Below are 21,899 nucleotides of genomic sequence, written 5' to 3'. Positions count from 1 at the left end.
AAGCTAGGTGCAGCTTAGCTCATCTTAAACCCTTTAGTATTATAAATTTATCTTTTCAGCTTATCTCTGATTGCGCCATTCAGTCAGAACAGGGACCACAAGCATAAAAGGCACTGAACACATTTCACTTGGTTGGTCTTTAAAACTCTTTATCGGCCTCACTTACCCTCAGGTAGCCTTTCATATATCCTACCTCTCTTCTCTGCGGTTAATGCTATCCTTTTACACTAAACCTCACAATGCCTTTTTGTTGCAGTCATCTCACTGTGTCGAAATTTGTTTATATGTCTATACTTGAGTGAGCGAGGACAAGGCTAGAGCTTACGCTTAGCGCAGATCGAGTTCCGAAATTATTCTGCGAAAAGAATGAATAATGTATTGACTTCAGGGGGCTCACAGGAAGGAAAAATTCTTGAACATGGGGACTCCCTTCCATATCTTCGTGACTACCTGGAGGCAAACGTGCCAGGAGCTGACTGAACACCCTGACTGGGAAGACTGCCAGGAGCTTGGCCCTCTCTATTCGCTTCTTCCTGGCCGCCCCATGCACCACCGGCTTCCAGAGGGATCCCGCCTCGTTCCGCCAGCGACCGCACCCTCCTGGGGTCGGGGAGCCAGGCGACTGCCGCCACAGGCGGGCTCGGCGTTCAGAGCCCACTTCTGAGTGCCGCGTGGAGAGGCTGCGGGTTTCCTTGGGACCAGCCAGAGGCCAAGGGTGGCGATCCATGTGAACAGAAGGAGGGCGCACCCGACCGGTCCGGGCGGGTATGGGTTAGGATGGCAAGGGCAGGAGAGAGCCAAGCACCGGGAAAAGGACTGCCCTGCTAACTTCGCCGCACTTACATTTTTCTCCCCAGGGCGTAGGGTGGCTGCCTCCTAGCCTCTTCCTCTCTCCCCACCCCACTAGCAGACAGGACCACCCTGCTGGGTGCGTGGGGTACTGGACGCTCCGCCTCGCCCACCGCGTTCCACGCCCCCTTCCCGCCCGCGAGAGCATCGCCGCCGCCGCCGCCGCCAGAGGGGGAGGAGCCTGGGCCCCGGCGTTAAGTCAGCCACAGTCCCAGCCTGCCCCGCGCCGGCAAACGAGAGCAGATCCAGTGACTCACTGCCGCGCTAACTCCTCGCTCGCTGTCGCCTCACACACGCTCATACCCGGCGCGAGATGGCGGCGGCGGCGGCGGCAGCAGCGGCGGGGGACTCCGATTCTTGGGGTGAGGAGAAGTTCCGGGGGTAGGCCGGGGCTGGCGCCAGCCCCACGCCCAAGCAAGCTTTAACACAGCTCGCTCTCTTCCGTAGACGCAGACACGTTCTCCGTGGATGACCCAGTGCGGAAGGTGGGGGGCGGCGGCACCGCCGGCGGGGACCGCTGGGAAGGCGAGGACGAGGACGAGGACGTCAAGGTGGGTGCGGGTCGGGGCTCCGGCCAGCGCGGGAGCGAGCTGGCGCCGTCGCGGGCCGGGGTGCTCGCCGAGGGGCGGTCGGTCGGACGGACTCTGGGCCCAGAGGCGCCGCCCCGGCCTGCGGGCTGTGGGTCTAGGCGCAAGCGTAGGGCCTGGTGGTGCCCTGTTCCCCTCGCTCGCCGGCCCTGGGGGCCGGAGGCCGATAGCGTGGTCTCTCGGATTTCCTTGGCGAGGACGCCAGCCCCATCCCTTTGAAGGACCGCACTCCGGCCTGGATCCCACTCGCCAACTGGCGACGGGAGGTGACAGCAGAGGCTGGACCGGCCCACGTGCAAACTTCGCGGTCCGGAGCTGCTCTTCAGTGGTGAGACTGGGAAGTTGAGGATGGAGCCTCTGGCTTATCCCATATGGAAAGTCTTGCACCCCATTGCTTTTTCGAGCTCAGGTTTCCCCAGGCCAGTAACTCATTTACATCCCAAGCTTCATTTGAAGAGTTTGTTCGAGCTGTTAGAGGAGTGAAATATTATGATTTAATTTCAGCCACCTTTTTTTCCCCCCACGCAAATGAAAGAATTTTTAGCTTCCTTTCTCCCACCCTATGGTAAAAGGGTGAACTGAGTATTGAGATAGCTAGCAGTTAGTGGTCAGAAACCTGGGTAGTCCACACAGCGACCTGAAAAATGGAGAGGTTTACAGAGTGAGTTTTTAATAACCTACACACGAAAGCATAAGGAAATAATGAAGATTTGAAGGTTGGAGAAGACGAGGGAGACAGTGATTTTTTGTGTGTTTTTCCTATGCCTTATAGATTTGAACCCAACTTACTCTCGCTGTTTGTTTATGAAAACTCCTGGGGGCTCATCATAAGACTTCAGATGACATTATGACTACTGCGTTTTGTTTTTGTTTTTGTTTTTGTTTTCAAGTATCTACAGAGTCTCAAGGGTGGAATGTTAAGACTTATTAACTAAGTTCTCAAATACTTCATTTTTGTGAAAATCAAGTTTTGTATGATTTGGAAATTTTTTTTATGGTTTTGATTCATTTGGTGAATGTTTACCCTTCAGCTCACTTTGACAACCCTACAAGTCCTTCTGCTTGTGTTGAAAAAAATTTAAGCTAGATAATCACTATGAGCTTCATATTAATATTGCCTTTTTTAGATTGTACCCTTTTCTCCTGAATCTGATGAGGTGGATGTTCAATTCATTGAATTGCCTGAGGTTCAAGTATGATTTGAGTTTTGCAGACCTTGGGATTAATAAATGAGCAATAGTATTGTGAAGATACTTAGATGCTTCATTTACATGTTGTGTAGACATGAGAATGGATTGTGTTAGCCTCATTGCAAGATACTAGTTACCTCCCTACGTGGTGGCAGATTTTCTGTCTTGAACCTTTAGTTCAGATTTATCCTTTTACTTTTTCTGTGCATAGTGGTTGTAGGAGTTAAGACATCTGTTAAGAAAATTAGGAATGAGTGAGAAGAAACAACTAGAGAAATCAGGAAAGAATTACCAAAATACGAAGTTTGAATAAAGTAGTCTGGATTAATATCATGAGGTAGCGTGCCTGAAATTATTTGATATAAATGCCATCAATCCTGATAAATACAGTTCTAGCCACTTGAAATTAATTTTGGACATTTTTAATTGGTGAGGGACCATAAAGATCATCTTGTCCAGTCATTTTTAAGTGCAGAATTTCTTTCTTTTATACAAATAGCGTACTTCTTTTACAGAAACTTTGATGTAGATCTTGGAATAGAAAGCTGAACTTGTTCATTTTATTTCCATGTTGAAATATTGGTTTATTTCTGTTTAGTTTCTCCAAAGATTTCTAAGATAAGGTATCCATGGAGTAGTTTGATTCCTGGAATTTGGAATCAGACAGACCAGAATCTATGCTGTTGTCTTGACATTTTCTATAAAGAATTTTTAAATTTTTTAAGTTTCCCAGTCTTCACAGAAGCTACCTCAGGAAATTATTTTGCATTTTCTATTTTTTGGGGGGTTTTGTTTTTGTTTTTTGCTTTTTTTAGGGCTGCACCTGCTGCATATGGAGGTTCCCAGACCTTTGTTCCCAGACTAGGGTTCTAATCAGAGCTGTAGCTGCGGGCCTACACCACCACAGCCACAGCAACACCAGATCCCAGCCGAGTCTTCGACCTACACCACAGCTCATAGCAATGCCGGACTCTTAACCCACTGAGCGAGGCCAGGGATTGAACCCACAACCTCATGGTTCCTAGTCAGATTCCTTTCCACTGTGCCACTACGGGAACGGGAACTCCTTTTGCATTTTAAATGAGATAATGTGTCAAGCATTAAGCATAGTTACCTGGCACTTGGTAGGCGTTCAATAAATGTTAATTCCGTCTCACTTGAGGATGTAGTCTTAATTTTTCTGGTTAATGGAAAATTTGTTAAGGCTGTGTAGATCTAGTAGCTGAGGGTTATTTTTGTGCCACAGTTTGTGGTTTATTAAGCTTGAAGGAGTAAGTTCTCTCCACAATGGCTGTTTACTGTGAATTTGTTTTGAATGGAATGACCATGGTTATCAAGCAAGTTTTTGCGTGCTCAGAGGTTACCAATCTAGAGTTGAAATTTGTCACCTTCAATGTTAGTGAGTACAGGTTTTCCCTGCTACCCCCCAAAATAGAGCATTGCTATGAAACCTTTCCTAAGCTAAAAGAAGCAGTTAACCTTAGGACACATCTTGCTAACAGATGCACAAAATAAATCAAGATAAAGCACAAATGCTTACAGATACAGTGCAAAGCTGTGTATGGTACCTTGATGCTGAGATACTGGGTAGCTTGGGAAAGGAGCTTAGCAATGCAAGTCTTGCTGCTTGGGATGCACGCTGCCTCTCTAATGGCTCCTGGCAAAACAAATGCTGAATACTGTTTTCACTTGTCACAAAAGCAAAAATCCTCTTTGGATTTCTTTCATCTAGTGAACACAGGTGCCAATGTAGGTATTCATAAAAGCGTTCCGAAGTGGTGTAAAGTGAACTTTCAAAAAGAGGGGTAGGAGTTCCATGGCTCAGAGGGTTGAGGATCTGGTATTGTCACTACAGCAGCTTGAGTTGTTGTGTGGCGTGGGTTTGATCCCTGGCCCAGGAACTTCCACATGTCGTGGGTGCAGCCAAAAAAGGGATAGCTATAATACCAAATTTCTGAATTCTCATGTTTTAGCACTTAATCCTTTTGTAAGGGGATGCAAGCAAAGTTTAGTTTCCAGCAGGAAAAATACTCCTAGTCCTTAAATAATACTGTATGTGAATTTTTTTAAAAGTCTTCAAAAGTAAAGTATGTAGAAACAGTTAAGTTCTTCAGTTTATGTCAGCATCCAGTGTTTATTTAAGAGTATAGGTTTAATGTCGTTTGTAATGTCCTGAGAAATGAAAGGAAAACTGAGGTCTGTGTTAGAGTAACTTGTTCCAGTAGTTTACTGTCTTTAAGTAGACATAGCATTTTGATGCCCTTGACTTTGCAAGGAGCTGTCTGAAAGTGACAGAGTGGATTTGGGTGAAACTATAGAACTGTTAATATTCATGAGGGAAAGCCCAAGCTTCTTCCCATTTAAGGTGAGAATTAGGGAGTTCCTGTTGTGGCGCAGTGGTTAACGAATCTGACTAGGAACCATGAGGTTGCAGGTTTGATTCCTGGCCTTGCTCAGTGGGTTAAGGATCCAGCATTGCCCTGAGCTGTGGTGTAGGTTGCAGACCCGGCTTGGATCCCTTGTTGCTGTGGCTGTGGCTGTGGCGTAGGCCTGTGGCTGCAGCTCCAATTAAACCCCTAGCCTGGGAACCTTCATATGCCTTGGGAGCGGGGCTAGAAAAGTCAAAAAGACAAAGAAAAAAAGAAAAGTGAGAACTAGGGAGCGTACTTTCCTGTCAAATTATTTTCCCTTTCTTATTATCCTCCTGATGTTATGCAGAGGCAGTGGGGAGAATTGTTTGCTTGGCATGTATCTCTGGATTCTTTCCGTGTTGCTGGAATGATGTGTAGACTGTTAAGAAGGCAGTGAGTATCCATCCATTGGTGCAAGCAGGAACAAAACAACTTTTACTCCATTTTACTAGTTTCCTGTCATTTCAGTAAAACATATTCGAAGCTACATTTATTCAGAATGTGTAGAGTTTGTTTTTTGAGTTTTTTCTTTTTTTGCTGCCCCTGTGGCATGCAGAAGTTCCTGGGAAGATCCTAAAGAACTGACTTAATAGAAAACTGCCTGCCTTATCCTACCCATTGAACTGCCTGTTAGACTTCAATCCTGTTTAATAGTTTAAATATACTAGAGTAAGGACATTTTTCAAGCTTTGGAAACAGCACTTCTGAAGTAAGGGATCTACATTTCAGAGAAATGGGAGATTGTTGGGAAATTCTCAGAAGGTGGGCATTTTGCTAGGAAATGGTATCTGCAAGTATGTGTGTGTAACTTCTTGTGAGAAATAAGTACAAAGAAAAATTTAGTAAACCCATGACCAATCTTATTTCTTCTATATCCCCAGTTACTGCTCTCCTCTCCCAACCAGATTATTTTGAAGACAGTACTAACTATATCATTTCAATACCCTAACAGGTTTTATAAACTAGGAAGTTTTTAGTTAGGAAGCATGTTTGTTACTGAAAAATACTTAACCTCATTTAATTATCATGCTGTACCATTGAAAATAAATACGCCACTTGTTTAGTGTTCATTGTCTTATTCTTGACCTAGCTTAACCAAGAATTTGATTGATAACAGTTCTGAATATGAGAGAAGTTGGCATCAAGATGGAATTCAGCTGAATGCTAAGCCATAATAGGATGTTGAAAACTTAATGAATTGAATTAAATGAAGTAGAATTTATTGAGGCGGGTACCATGGCTTCTAGAGACCAGCATATTTCTGAGGTGATGGAAAAATATTTGGGCTTCTTTTAAAAAGTAGACTTTGCTGGTAGGTCTGCCTATGGCAGGAGCTCACTAGAGTTCTGAAGTCTGTCAGAGTAGGTTGATACAGCTTACAGAAAACCAGTAAAAGACGTTTCCTGCAAGAGATTATGCTTTATCTAAGCCAAACTACTTAAAAGAGGAAAAGGAGGGAGGAGTATATTTCAGTTAATGGGTTATTGCTATGGGACAGAAGAATTTTACTGCTCATTTGAAGCTACGTCTATTTGACGATCTATAAATATATCTTGCTTAAGTTGGAAAGCATTTTCAGCCCTAAATGTGTTCTCTCATTGCATGTGACATTGTGTAGTTGTACATTGTAAAAATGACAGACTAACCAAATACTGGCTGCATTATTAGAAATAAAAAGAAAGGATTTAAAAAATTTGTTTTGTTTCAGTTCTTATTCATATTCGATTGGGAAGCAGGCTTTAAACTTGAAAAGCAGCCATCCCTTTCAGAAGAAAACAGCTCAAATGATGCTGGGTGTGTATCTATAGAACAAGAGTATAGATAAGTGGGTAGTTTATAAATAGTCTCTCTTCTAAGGAAACTAGGCATTTTAGGAGAGTAACCTGGTTGATACTTTGAGAGATAAATTGGATATTATTTTTAGAGGATTTATTGGCTACCAAAAATAATTGAGTGAAGAATTTAATTGGATATTGATAGGTAATCTCTTGAACCAAAGAGTCATTTAGGGCTTACTAAATTATAGATTTACTCCCTATTTCAAGAGTTAATTTTAGGTGTTTCTCTAGGAACCTTGCATTTTATCTGAATTGATTGTTAGCATTTACAAAATTGTGATGTTTATGGAAAATTGGGCAGATTTAGATATCCTACTTTTTATGTACTTTTATAACTGAAGAAGTAAAAACTAAGTTCCTGGGAAAGCTACCTGGCCTTCTGCATCTGAGATTACATCTATTGGAAGTATGGTCAGTCATTTTTGGCTGACATCACCATGCTCCCTTCTTTAGGGACTTGTCCCTAAAGTGGGAGTAACATCAGGGCAAGACTTGTTTCAAGCACTATAAGGTAAGGGTGACAGGCAAAGGCTGCTTTTTTTTTCTCTCTCTCTCTCTCTCTCCATTTTTAAATGTTTTATTGAAGTATAGTCAATTTATGATATTATGATAAGGCAAGGCTTGCTTTTCATGGTCCTTTTATGAACTGGAAGAGCAGATGTCATGGTTGTTTCCAGGACTAATTGATAGGAACCACTTGTTTTGCCACTAAAATTGATTGTATAGTGGAATTCTGGGTAACCTCCTCATGTTTGCACTGATGAGACGGTTTAAAAACTGTCTGGAATAAGGTTTATGCTTTGATAGGGAAACCAGGGACGGGATAGAGGTGGGACATGAAGTTGGCGTGAATAAGATACTGAAGGAGTAGTGATATGGGTGGGGCAGTGTTTTATGTAGAGGGAGCTGAGGAACATCAGCATCAAACCGTACTGCTACCCTTTGTGTCTGTTTCTCTGTGATAGAGTTATTGAGATGGAACTGCTTATTTTCTTTTTTCTTTTCTTTTTCTTTTTTTTGTCTTTTTGCCATTTTTCTTGGGCCGCTCCCACGGCATATGGAGGATCCCAGTCTAGGGGTCCAATCGGAGCTGTAGTTGCCAGCCTACGCCAGAGCCACAGCAACTCAGGATCCAAACCACAGCTCATTGCAATGCCAGATCCTTAACCCACTGAGCAAGGGCAGAGATCGAACCCAAAACCTCATGGCTCCTAGTCGGATTCATTAACCACTGAGCCACGACGGGAACTCCTCATTTTCAATTATACTTCTCCCTTCTTGTCCTCCTACTACCAGAGGCTGCTAGACTTGTTTCTTAAAATTAGTAGAAGTCAGAGTACCCGTCATGGCTCAGCAGTAGCAAGCCCAACTAGTATCCATGAGGACATGGGTTTGACCCCTGGCCTTGCTCAGTTGGTTAAGGATCCGGCATTGCTGTGAGCTGTGGCGTAGGTCGCAAACACAGCTCAGATCTGATGTTGCTGTGGCTGTGGTGTAGGCCAGTAGCTGCAACTCTGATTCAATCCCTAGCCTGGGAACCTACATATGCTGCACGTTCAGCCCTAAAAAGACACACACACAAAAAAAAAAATTAGTAAAAATCCATCACAGATCATTTTGAGATGAATAACGGACATAGTTGCACTGGGTATATCTTAGTAAGTGCCATAACTCCTCTCTTTGATGAGATTTCCTGTAATTCCAGGGGAGCTCATTATAGAGCTAATTGAAAGAACAAATTTTGGTATGGAGGGACCTAGTTCCCAGGTATTTATTTTATACTTGAGGACTCGGGTACGAAGTCACTTTAGGAGTTCCCATCGTGGCTCAGTGGTTAACGAATCCGACTTAGGAACCATGAGGTTGTGGGTTTGATCCCTGGCCCTTACTCAGTGGGTTAAGGATCCTGCATTGCCCTGAGCTGTGGTGTAGGTTACAAACTCAGAACAGATCTGGCATTGCTGTGGCTCTGGCCAGAGGCTACATCTCTGGGTTAGACCCTTAGCCTGGGAACCTCCATATACCATGGAAGCAGCCCTAGAAAAGGCGGGAAAAAAAAAAAAAAAGAAGAAGAAAAAGTCACTTTAAAGGAATTTGGGCCTGTTCAGAACACATTCCTTCGTTATTTTTCACTGAAATCATGGGATAGTATCCTTCTATGTAAAAGGGGATATAACACCACCTTATAGGACTTTTGTGAAGATTAACTCTATTACTCTATGTAAAGTCCTTTGCAGTGCTTGGTGCAAAGTAAGCACTCAGTAAATGCTATCTATTATGATTATTAGTATCATCACTATTATTAGTAGGGAGTTATAAATAAACATCCCCTGGAAGTAAGCACATGTTCCTTCTATCTGAAGCACCACATAAGCAGCATATCACTCACAGACCCAGCTTCCCTATGTTCTGTGAAGATTAAAACGACAACCAAAAACTCCTGATAGTTAACTTTTATTTTTAGCTCTCTGGTTCCTTTTGTACTATGGTGTATTGATACAAGCACTTAAGCAAGCCAGCAGGGCAATATAAACATTTACTCTCTAATTTCTAACTCCAATATCTTAGATGTTCTGTGACTATCTGGTTTGCTTTCAGTGTCTTAACTATGAACTTGGGTTAAATTGCAAAAGTAAGGTTATTATAAAAAAAATACTTTTATACAAAGTCCTTCCCACTGCTTGTAGACCCCATGGCAGACTTAATCAGTTTTTTTTAATTATTATTTCTTTGGATTTACAGATTTTATTAAGAGTCAAGACTTGGCTAGTTTATATACTTAGACTTTCAGATTTATGACCTGTCTTGTTATAAAACCAGAAGCTTGGCATCATAATTCTGGCATATTACTCAGCCTCTCCCTCTTCCAGTAGCGTCAGGGCCTCCTGCATTGCATTTGCCATCCTGTGGCTCGGCTTCAAATGGCAAGTCATAGTGTGCCTGATGGTTGCTGAGGTAGTGGTGTCAGGCTACCTATAGATTAAAGCCCTATTTAAACACAGGGCTGTGTCTTTCTCTATTAAACCTTCTAAATTCTGAGAAGCCTTTACTAAATTCTGAGAAGCCTTTAGGAGATTGCTTGATAATTGGTTTATACTTAGCTCAGTGACTGTGTTAAGTACAGAAAAGACAGAGTGTAGATCTACCTCAAAGTGCCCCACCCAAGTTGGGGAGTGAGTTTGATGAAGCTGTTGATCAGTTCTTAACTCTTTTAAAAATTTTATTTTATTTTTTGCTTTTTAGAACCATACCTACAGCATATGGACGTTCCCAGGCTAGGGGTCAAATATAAGCCGCAGCTGCCAGCCTGTACCACAGCCACATCAAGGTGTGATCTAAGCTACATCTGCAACTTACAGCACAGCTCATGGCAACACTGGATCCTTAATCCACTGAGCAAGGCCAGGGATCAAACCCACATCCTCATAGATACTAGTCAGGTTCATAACCTGCTGAGCCACAGAGGGAACTCCAGCTCAACTCTTTCAAAACTGCCTTTAAATTTTTGTAAAGATTTAATTCATTAACAAGGGTTGTGTTGTATAGAAGAATATTGTTTGAAATAATCAAGCTATGGGCTAGAATAGTGGGTGCTTTTACATTTAGGAAAGTAAGAAGTATAAAATAAAGCCTTCTCAATTTTTCATTTAAAACAACTGAATTATTCAAGGGCTATTAGTTTTGGCTTGGTTGTCTCATGTTTTAATTGTTAATGAAGAAGCTATTTTGTGGCATTAGACAAGGCAGTGTAAAAGTTAATATGAAAAAGCAAACATGCAAGAATGGCCAATAAAACACTAAAAAACTTGAAAACCTGCAAAGGAACATTATCCCCAGCTTACATAAAAACATACTATAATGGGAAAGAAATCCAAAAAAGAATGAATATATACATATGTATAACTGAATCACTTTGCTGTACACCTAAAACTAACAACATTGTAAAGTAACTGTATGTCCCAATTTTTTTAAAAAAAAAAGAACACTTGTTGATCAAGAAGTTGTAGATATTAATCATTTCTACCTTCATTGCCTTTTTTTTTTTTTTTTTTTTTTAAATTTTTATGGTTGCTCTTGGGGCATATGGAAGTTCCCTGGCCAGGGATTGAATCTGAGTCACAGCTGCAACCTATGCAGCATCTGAGCTTCTGCAGTCATGTTCTTAACCGACTGTGCCATAGCGGGAACTCTTGTTGCTTCTTTTCTTAAAACTGTTCTTTGCATCTTGTGATGGCAATCCCATTTAGCTAGAAGAAACTATGTTCTCACATACCGATTTTGTCATTAAAATTCTTTCTAGCTATCTAGAAAAATATATAAAGCCTCTACTTAAAACATTATAGGACTGGTATGTGAAAAGACAATAGACCAGTGGAATAGAGTAGAAAGCAAAAATAGACCAAGTAGTGTATGGTAAATCATGGGGCAAAGATGGACCTTTTTAAATTGAGGTATAATTGATGTGCAGTATTGTAAGTTTCAGGTGCACAACATAGTGATTCACAATTTTTAAAGATTATATTCCATTATAGTCCGTTTATAGGTGTTGTTTTGTTTTGTTTTGTTTTTGTCTTTTTGCCATTTCTTGGGCCAATCCTGTAGCATATGGAGGTTCCCAGGCTAGGGGTCGAATTGGAGCTGTAGCTGCCAGCCTATGCCAGAGCCACAGCAATGCAGGATCCGAGCCGCGTCTTCGACCTGTGCCACAGCTCACGGCAGCGCCAGATCCTTAACCCACTGAGCAAGGGCAGGGACCGAACCCGCAACTTCATGGTTCCTAGTTGGATTCGTTAACCACTGCACCACAATGGGAACTCCTATAGTTATTATAAAATATGAGAAAAGTGGAATTTTTTTTGTCTTTTAGGGCTGCACCCGCCCTAAAAATATGGAGGTTCCCATGCTAGGGGTTGAATCAGAGCTGTAGCTGTTGGCCTCCGCCATAGCCACAGCAACTTGGGATCCGAGCCGCATCTGTGACTTACACCACAGCTCACGGCAACACCAAATCCTTAACCCACTGAAAGAAGCCAGGAATCGAACCCTCATCCTCTTGAATGTTTGTCATGTTTATTACTGCTGAGCCACAACAGGAACTCCCAAAAAATACTTTAAGAAAGGACTTTCTTTTTTTTTTTTTTTTTTTTTGTCTTTTTTGCTATTTCTTGGGCTGCTCCCGCGGCATATGGAGGTTCCCAGGCTAGGGGGTCCAATCCGAGCTGTAGCCACCGGCCTACGCCAGAGCCACAGCAACGTGGGATCCGAGCCGCGTCTGCGACCTACACCACAGCTCACGCAACGCCGGATCCTTAACCCACTGAGCAAGGGCAGGGACCGAACCCGCAACCTGATGGTTCCTAGTCGGATTCGTTAACCACTGCACCACGACGGGAACTCCAGAAAGGACTTTCTAACTGACTTGAACTCCAGAGGCAATAAAAGAAAAAAATGGATAAATTTTCCTGCGTAAATGTGGTGGGGTGCGTAACACTTCATGGGGAAGCACTAAAGGCATTTCCTTTAAGAGAAGAACAAGGCAGTGATGCTCATTTTATCTGCCACTGTTCATTCACACTGTACTAGAGGTTTCACCAGTGCAATTAGATGAAAGAAATCAATTGTATAGGCACAGGAATTGGCAAAGAAAGAAAGCTATCTCTTGTTTGTAGATGATTTGGTAGTATACCTTGCAAACCCTAGAAAATGAATGGTGGAACTAACTTGAGTGATAAAAGAATTCAGCAAGGTAGCAGGATATAGAACTAACATACAAAAACCAGTTAGAGGACATAAAAACAAAAAGAAAAAAAAAAAACCTATATTACAATGGCAACAGAGAAGATGAAATACTCAGGGACAAACCTAAAGAGAAATGTGCAGAACCTGTAAGAGAGAAACCTTAAAACACTCCTTGAAAGATATAAAAGTAGGCTTGAACAAATGTAAAAAGCTAAATAATAACCAGTTAGAGGACATAAAAAGAAAAAATATGCTAAAATAATGACCAGCTAGAGGACATTAAAAAAAAAAAAAAAAAAAAACCTATATACAATGGCAACAGAGAAGATGAAATACTCAGGGTTAAAATCTAAAGAGAAATGCACAGAACCTATAAGAGAGCAACCTTAAAAACATTCCTTGAAAGATAAAAAAAGTAGGCTTGAACAAATGTAAAGATAGCGCTTTTCTGGGCTAGGGCAGTTCAACATTAAAAGATGTCAATTCTCCCAAAATAATTTGTAAATTTAACGCAGCTCTCCCCCAAATACCAAGAAGCTTGTTTCTGTGGAGGTAGGCTGATAGTAAAGATCACATGGAAAAGTAAACATGCAAGAAGTATTCATGGAAGTCCTTTTTCTTTAGGATAACTGGGATGATGATGATGATGATGAAAAAAAAGAGGAAGCAGAAGTAAAACCAGGTAAGTCACTAGGGTTCCTCCATTTTTGGTTTTATATCTTACTGAATTTCTGATACTTAAGACAAATGACAAAATGCCTGCAAAATTAGAAAATTTGGTATTTTTAGAAACCAACATCCTTCCACTCCTACTTCCTTCTCTCCTCCCTGCATCTCTTCTCTCTTTTTAAAACATAATGCAATTAGACCTCTGCCCCTTTTCTGTTAGAGGAGAAAATAGAGGATGTGGAAAATATTCAAGATAACTGATTGAAACGTCTTTACTTTCAGAAGTAAAAATTTCAGAAAAGAAAAAAATAGCAGAGAAGATAAAAGAGAAAGAACGGCAACAGAAGAAAAGGCAAGAAGAAATTAAAAAGAGGGTAAATACTTTTTTTTTTTCCTGTCTTTATTTTAGGGCCACATCAGAGGCATGTGGAGGTTCCTAGGCTAGGGGTTGAATTGGAGTTACAGCTTCTGGCCTACACCACAGCCATGGCAACACCAGATCCGAGCCGCATCTGCAACCTGCACCACAGCTCACAGCAACGCCGGATCCTTAACCCACTGAGCGAGGCCAAGGGTAGAACCTGTGTCCTCATGGATACTACTAAGATTTGCTTCGTCTGAATCATGACTGGGACTCCCTATTCATTTTCTAAAATACAGAATTCTCACATCAGTAGTGGTACAGTATCTTAACAGGAGGCAAACATTACCTAATCATTTGAAGAGCTTTGTAAAGACTGTAAATGGACACCACTGGATAAGGTGATCCCAAAACAAACTGAATTTGTGGTTTTTACAAAAACCAAACCCAGAAGCTTTATAAATTAGAATGCCTTTTAAGTTTTCAGACATTTGAGAATGGTTATGATTGTGTTGTGACTGTAGCCAGTGATTTTTGTCAGGGCCTGCACTTCTGCTAGCTGCAATTAGTCTTTTATTTGCAGTGTACATATTGAGTGAAATACACAAGTGTCCATTTCTCTGTCATGTACTATATAAATGTTTTTGTTCTTGATTATTTGGAGCAAGATCAGGAATTTTATGTTAATTTACTTTTTGAATAAAAAACATTTACATGATTCAAAAATCAAAACAGTGAAGTTCCCACTGTGGCATAGCAGGTTAAAGATCTGGCATTGCTGCAGCTGTGGCTTGGATTTGATCCCTTGACCAAGAACTTCCATATGCTATGGTTGTGCCCCCAGCCCACCAAAAAATCAAAACAGTGTTAAGAAGCACTCCCATCTCTTCACTCATTTGTCCTATTTCTCCCTCTCTCCCATAAGTAAATACTGGTTTCTTCCTTCCTTTGTTTTTTCCTTTCTTTCTTCTTTTCTCTTTTCTTGTTTTTTCAGGGCCGCACTCACAGCATATGGAGGTTCCCGGGTTAGGGGTCAAATTGGAGCTACAGCCACCGGGCTACACCACAGCCACAGCAACGCCAGATCCGAACCGCATCTGCAACCTACACCACAGCTCAAGGCAACGGCAGATCTGTAACCCACTGATCGAGGCCAGGGATCGAACCTGCAGCCTCATCGTTCCTAGTTGGATTTGTTTCCACTGCGCCACAATTGGAACTCTGATACTGGCTTCTTATGTCTTCCAGGTGACTTTGTCTTTGGATACAACATTATAGTTGTATTCCCCCCCTTTTTTAGTTTTCACCTTGCTTTATTTATCATGGAGATCTTTCCATAGATCATAGAGAGCTTTATTTTTTTGAGTTTTCATTTAAAAATTTCAAGAGACTATATAAAGAGTTCCCTATGGCTCAGTGGGTTAAGGATCCAGTATTGTGACTGCTGTGGCATGGGTTTGTTCCCTGGCACAGGAACTTCTGCATGCCGTGGGTGCATTTTGCTACACTTGCTTCATCTGTTTTTGCTTTCTTTCTTTCTTTCTTTTCTAAAATATAATCAAGTAAATAAACATTATGCATTTCATCTTTAAATACTTGGTTTGCATCTCTGAAAAGGCAAGAATATGTCTCACATGTTCACATTCCTAATGTAATGAACAGTACTTTTTAAACATCAACCGATACAGTTTATACAAATTTATTTAATTGTCCCCAAATGTCTTTAAATATGGTTTATTTAGACAGGGACCTTTCATTGTACTTCATTGTTAATGTATCCTAAATCTCCTAGAGTGTCTCTTTTTCTCTCTTTAAAATGACTGGTGGCTCAGTGGGTTAAAGATCTGACCTTGTCACTGCTGTGGCTTGTGTTGCTGCTGTGGCATGGGCTCAATCCCTCACGTGGGAACTTCTGCATGCCATGGGCTTGGCCGAAAAATAAAAAATTAAATCAATTAAAGAAATAAGCATAGAAGAGTATTTTTAAGATTTGATGCATATTACTAGAAAGGTATAGAAAGGTGGTTTCCATATACAGCCTTAGCCAGAGTATATGAGGGTGCCATTTTCACCTTACCTACAGTCTCAGTTCCCTAGTTTAAAATAATTATAAAGTAAACCCAGTTTTCACATCTCAACTCTTATCAAATTATCACCTGTGTTACCTCTTACAAAGGACAGTTTAACCTCTCTGTGCCTCAAATTTCTTTCCTTTAAAATTGGGGTAAGAATATCTAAAATGTTTAGAAGAATGCCTCAAATACAGTAAATACTTATAAGTGTCTTTTATTATTTACATGTTTAGGTAAAAAATTCATGTAGTACAGAAGTGTACTGGGTCCGTTATAGTCCTAGCCCTTCTAAAACTTCATTTCTGTCTCATTTTAGTTAGAAGAGCCTGAAGAACCTAAAGTGCTAACTCCAGAAGAACAACTAGCAGATAAACTACGGCTAAAGAAACTACAGGAAGAGTCAGACCTCGAATTAGCAAAAGAAACTTTTGGTAAGTGGAGGTGTGATAGGAGTGCAGTATTGTAATTCCAGGTGAATACTGCGGCAGTCTTACTAGTTATGAAAATTCGGGGTGGTTTTTTTGTTTGTTTGCTTTTTGCTTTTTTAGGACACCTATAGCTTATGGAGGTTCCCAGGCTAGGGGTAATCAGTGCTGCAGTTTCCGGTCTATACCACACCCATAGGAGCATGAGATCCAACCCATATCTGTGACCTACACCATAGCTCACGGCAACACTGGATCCTTAACCCACAGATCAAGGCCAGGGATCGAACCTGCATCCTCATTGATACTAGCCGGGTTCATTACCGTTGAGCCACAATGAAAACTCCAGAAGATATCTTATTTGAAGAAACACGATACTAGCTTATTTAGATATTAGAAAGCAGTTTTTAATCTCGTTTATATTTTGAGATTTCATTATTTAAAGTAGAATGAGATACATGTTCAGAATTTTGAATAATTATATTGAGTATCATATAAAAGATTATTAAGATAAAAAGTCGTTAAAGAAATTCCCTTGTGGCACAGCGGGTTAAGGATCTGGCATTGTCACTGTAGTGGCTCAGGTTTGATCGCTGGCCTGGGAGCTTCCACATACTGCGGGTATGGCCAAAAGTCTTTAAACCCAAATAAAGTGTACTGCTGCTTTAAATGTATTTATCAGCTTTATGAAATTTATCAGCTTTTGTGAAGAGTTTTGTAGCTGTGAGACTTACACACTGAACTGACTGTAGATAATGTTCAGGATTCTGTAAATACAGAAGTTCAGAGTGTTCCAGGGGGTGATTTACGTGGTATAGAAGGTAAAGTAAGAAACATGGCCAGAGAAATAGTTAAAAGCTCTCGCTTCATTTAACAGTTGTTGTCTCTACTGATAAGAGTATTTTTCAGAATAGACTATCATGTTGAAATAGTTGAATAACTTTGAGTTGAAACCTGGAGCCAAGAATGATCTAGTTATCTTGATTCCCCCTCCCCCTTCTTTAAGATGGATCAAGCAGGCTGACTCTAGTGATCATTCTCCTTTCTATTGGAAATGTGACTTTATCTCTCAGTGGATCTCTAACAATATCAAGAGTTGCCATGGATGCTCTTGTGCACTGGCATGTGCTTGGCATGTTTTTTAGTACACTGCTACAGAGGGCACTTGGCTATTATCCTGTCTTCATAGAATGGCAAAAGCCACCCATGTGTTTATTAAAGAGAAGGGCTTATGTGGTAGCTGTAAATTCTAAGATGGGACACCAATTATAGATTAAAAGGGAAAAACATGTATTCACACAGTGATCATTTTGTTAATAGGAATTTAGTGTTGTGTTTCTCACACTAAAATACTGAATTAATGGTACGTTAACAACTAATTTACTTGACTATTGAGGCATATACAGAAGCATAATGTCTCATAGCCTAGAATCCTTTTAGGTCAGATTCATTTTTCTATTGGGATTTAACACATGGTTTACTCCTGCTTAGCTTCTGATACTAGTGAGCTGGATACTTTCACTGGAACTATCTTTCCTTGCTCTGCTTTTTTCTTTTTCTTGCCACTTTTCTGTGGTATTCTTAGACAAAAACCCTTATGTGCCAGGGACTCCTTCGGCAGTCCGGTGAAGCCTGTGGGCCCCTTAATATAATGTTTTTTACTTTTTTTTTGGCTGCACCTGTGGCATGCAGAAGTTCCAAGGCTAGGAATTCAACTCTTGCCACAGCAGCAACCTGAGCCACAGCAGTGACAACCCTGGGTCCTTAATTCACTAGGTCACCAGGGAACTCCAATATAGTGTTTTAAATGTGTAAAACACTCAGGGTTTTATTACTTAGAAAGGAAATTTGTTGTATTGAAATAGGTATCAAAATATTGAAATAACTTGTGATGCAATAATTATGTACAAACCACTTGAATCCTGTCCAAGCAATTCAGTGGACTCAGCTTAAGAACCTCTGCTTTTAAGAGTTCCTATCATAGCACAGTGGAAACGAATCCTACTAGGAACCATGAAGTTGCAGGTTTGATCCCTGGCCTCGCTCAGTGGATTAAGGATCCAGCGTTGCCATGAGCTGTGGTGTAGGTTGCAGACGCGGCTCGGATCCCGTGTTGCTGTGGCTCTGGCATAGGCCGGCGGCTACAGCTCCGATTTGATATGGGAACCTCCATATGCCGTGGGTGTGGCCCTAGAAAAGACAAAAAAAATAATAAAATATCTTTTTTTTTTTTCTTTTTGCCATTTCTTGGGCCGCTCCTGTGGCACATGGAGGTTCCCAAGCTAGGGGTCGAATTGGAGCTGTAGCCGCCAGCCTACGCCACAGCCACAGCAACTCGGGATCCAAGCCGCATCTGCAAACTACACCACATCTCATGGCAACGCCGGATCCTTAATCCACTGAGCGAGGCCAGGGATCGAACCTTATGGTTCCTAGTCGGATTTGTTAACCACTGAGCCATGCCGGGAACTCTGAATCTCTGCTTTAGAATGAAATACCAAGGTCACTCAGTTATCTAATTGGTCTCTAAACTTAAAAAAATATTTGATGTTTTCAGTGTTACCTTTCTTCTACAGGTGTTAATAATACAATTTATGGAATAGATGCCATGAACCCATCTTCAAGAGATGACTTCACAGAGTTTGGAAAGTTGCTAAAAGATAAAATTACACAATATGAAAAGTCATTATATTATGCCAGTTTTTTGGAAGCCTTAGTTCGAGATGTGTGTATTTCATGTAAGTAACTCTAACCTCTGGCCTCTGTGGATGGATTTTACTAAGGGCACGTTATTCTCAGGAGGATGGAGATTGACTTTGTGGGGAAGGAAAGCTGTAATATACTTAAGGATTTGCTTTTTAGCAGTTAGCTTGGGAATGTTGTTCTGCAAAGATACCTTGAGTGGATTTTTGTCTTTGGAGGATGCCTTCTAAATCCTTTTACAGCAGCTTCTCAGAGACATCGGTGCTTGTTGGCACAACAGCTAATAAAACACTAGCTGCTTCTTTTATCTAATTACATATTGAAGGGGGCTAGGAGAGTGTCATTGGGGGAAAATCATAAAGAATTTTAGAGCTGAATGAGACCACAGTGCGTGTCTGTTCATTTTATAAATGAGGAAGCCCATGCTCAACAGAGGTGGCAGCATTCTCTGGGTCCTTGAACTTGGTTTCCTGCCCTGAGAAGAGTCATACATTTCAGGGGCAGGGATATGGGAGTGACAGCCAGGGTGGATATAGCACTAAGGTGGAAGGGATTGGCTTTGCTAGTATTTGCTGTTTTTAAGATTGATAAAAAGAAATTCTACCCAATTTTAAATTGGGTTTTCTTTGGGAAATTATTACTAATGTGGGGTTCTGAATTTGGTCAGTGCTGTATTTGATAGGGTCCTTAACCTGCTGAGCCACAAGGGGAGCTCCAGTTTTCCCTGTTTTTGAAGGTGCTCTCTAATCAAAACTGAACACTTTTTTTTGGTAGCTAAAAATTCATGTCTGTTTCCAGCTAAGATAGAAGGATATGTTATCCACTAAACAGGCTTTTTCATGGTAGAGCACTTAGATTTCTGAGATTTCCTGTGCTGGAAAATGGAGGCAGCCACAGGATGAGAGTTATCATCTCTAGGTTTAAGAATTGTCATTCCATGTTCATTCAGACACTCCTCATTGAGGCATCAGGAATGTGTTATTTCTGTAACTCACGGTTTTCTTAGCGTCTTTAGAATGGAAAAAAGAAAAGGGAGCACTGTGAGCTATGAAGACACTTGCACTGTCTCCCTGGTTGAGCAGAGGTGTCTTGGTGGTTACAGGTCATTATAAACTTTTGTTGCTGAGTTTGCCATTTTACTTTAAAGAGTTCTGATTTGTGAGCCTAGCCATAAACTGAGTGATTCTCTATCATGTTAAACAGGAGAAATAATAGCCTTTTCAAAGTTACTGAAGTTAATGATGGACAAATTGGTATCTTACAACACTGTGGAAGAATATATATTTTGCTTGTACTTACTCTCCAAAATTAAATTAAAATTAATTTTGGTATGCTTTTTTTTTTTTAGTGGAAATTGATGACTTGAAAAAGATTACCAATTCATTGACTGTACTCTGCAGTGAAAAACAGAAACAAGAAAAGGTAAGAGCAAGCTGTGTGGGAAATGTGTATTTAATTAGGATTGAGGTATAGACATAATATTCTTAACAAGTGTAATAGGAGCCTGACAAGTCAAGCAGTTCACCAGTGCCCTTTATATTAGAAGAGGACCAAGAATGTGAGTGCCATTACCATCCTTTTGTTTACAGTCATGTCCATCTTTTTCTGAATTAATAAATTACCCTGGATTAGGTCTGGGATCTCCCCTAGAGAACTAGGTTTTTCTGGGACCAGAAGCCTTGGTATATTGATATAAGATGCCTGTAGTAGATAAAGTCTCATGAATTAACTCTCTTCTGTCTTCAGCAAAGCAAAGCCAAAAAGAAGAAGAAAGGTGTGGTTCCTGGAGGGGGATTAAAGGCCACCATGAAAGATGATCTCGCAGATTATGGTGGTTATGATGGAGGATATGTACAAGACTATGAAGACTTCATGTGACATTTTATCTTCTCCTGGTGTCTTCTTTCTGTTGCCCACAATCCCTTCAACATGTAGCACAACTTCCTTTCCTTTCAGTTCTGCCAAATGCTACAATCAGAAGTGCAGTATCTTTTGTGCTGTTTATTTAACTCCTTGACACTTAGGTGCTAATGTGCAAATGAGGGAACTTGGATCTTGCTGCCAAGGGGTTAAAATTGGGAACCTTCGTTGCTACTAAATCATAGTTTAAAAAAAAAAAACAAAAAAAAAAACCTAATAATGTTGTCATTGTTGCTATCTGATTCCATAGCAGCAGTCACTAAATTGGAAACAAAGGTTGCAACATGACAAAAAATTGTGTAGTATTTACCAGCACCATTCAGTAATACAGCCTTAACCATACCTCCTTGAACTACTTCATAACTTGTCAAGAAAAGCAGTCTGCAGCAAGGGCATGTGGTATGCACCTAGTATTAAAATTGCTTTGTCTTAAAATTGAGCGTGAGGATATTAAAAATACATTGTGAAGAAGACTGCTTATCTCTGAAGATACGGCGACTGAAAAGCACTAGTTTGATACTTAAAAATTAAAAGACCAAAACCCTCCAACTTTGAAGCTGAAGAAGGTAAACCTCTCCATTACTGCATTGCAAGTTGTGGAATCTCTTGAATGCATAGACTGTCTAGTTTCTATTTATCAGACTATTCTACCAATGGAGTGCTTCAGATGGGGGAGGGGAACTCTACCTGTTTTATCTGCCTGATTTAAGTGTCTGAGAAACAAACCTCTTCTGTTCTCCTAGGCTGCAATGGACAACTTTAACAGGGTTTTGGCATTTCCTTTCCTTTATAAAACATGCTCAGCAAACTGCACCAGTTAATTACAGTTTGGTAAATTGTTATGTTAACAATTATGACATCTGCAATGTTTTATAAAGCAACTAATTTAATAAAGTTACTATTGTAAGGACTTAAATTTTGTGTTACCTCCCAAGAGATACCTTTGGAGAGTATAGAACAAAGCTCTTGGGACTAGAGTTCTCAATATACTTACAGAGATTAGTAAGTACTTGATGAGTAGATGTAGCTTTAAAACAAAAATAATTTGCCAGGTCCTTAATAGTGTCACTCTAGAGCAACAAAGGTATAGAGCTGCTGTCCTCTTATTTATTTGGGGAAAGTACTTAGTTATTTA

General features: G+C 40.8%; 1 protein-coding gene across 1 annotated transcript; it reads left to right on the top strand.

Moving 5' to 3' along the window:
- EIF3J (eukaryotic translation initiation factor 3 subunit J) lies at positions 1,029-21,680 on the top strand. Its single transcript, XM_003121533.6, has 8 exons — positions 1,029-1,211; positions 1,297-1,400; positions 13,239-13,296; positions 13,566-13,657; positions 16,033-16,147; positions 18,718-18,879; positions 20,193-20,266; positions 20,591-21,680. Exons 1-8 carry the CDS (start codon positions 1,163-1,165, stop codon positions 20,720-20,722), a joined length of 786 nt encoding a protein of 261 aa, XP_003121581.3. The 5' UTR covers positions 1,029-1,162; the 3' UTR covers positions 20,723-21,680.

The sequence above is a fragment of the Sus scrofa genome, chromosome 1, assembly GCF_000003025.6.
Source record: "Sus scrofa isolate TJ Tabasco breed Duroc chromosome 1, Sscrofa11.1, whole genome shotgun sequence".
NCBI classification, from domain to species: domain Eukaryota; kingdom Metazoa; phylum Chordata; class Mammalia; order Artiodactyla; family Suidae; genus Sus; species Sus scrofa.
The sequence above is the reverse complement of the archived record's forward strand: the minus strand, read 5'-3'. Positions and strand labels throughout refer to the sequence as shown.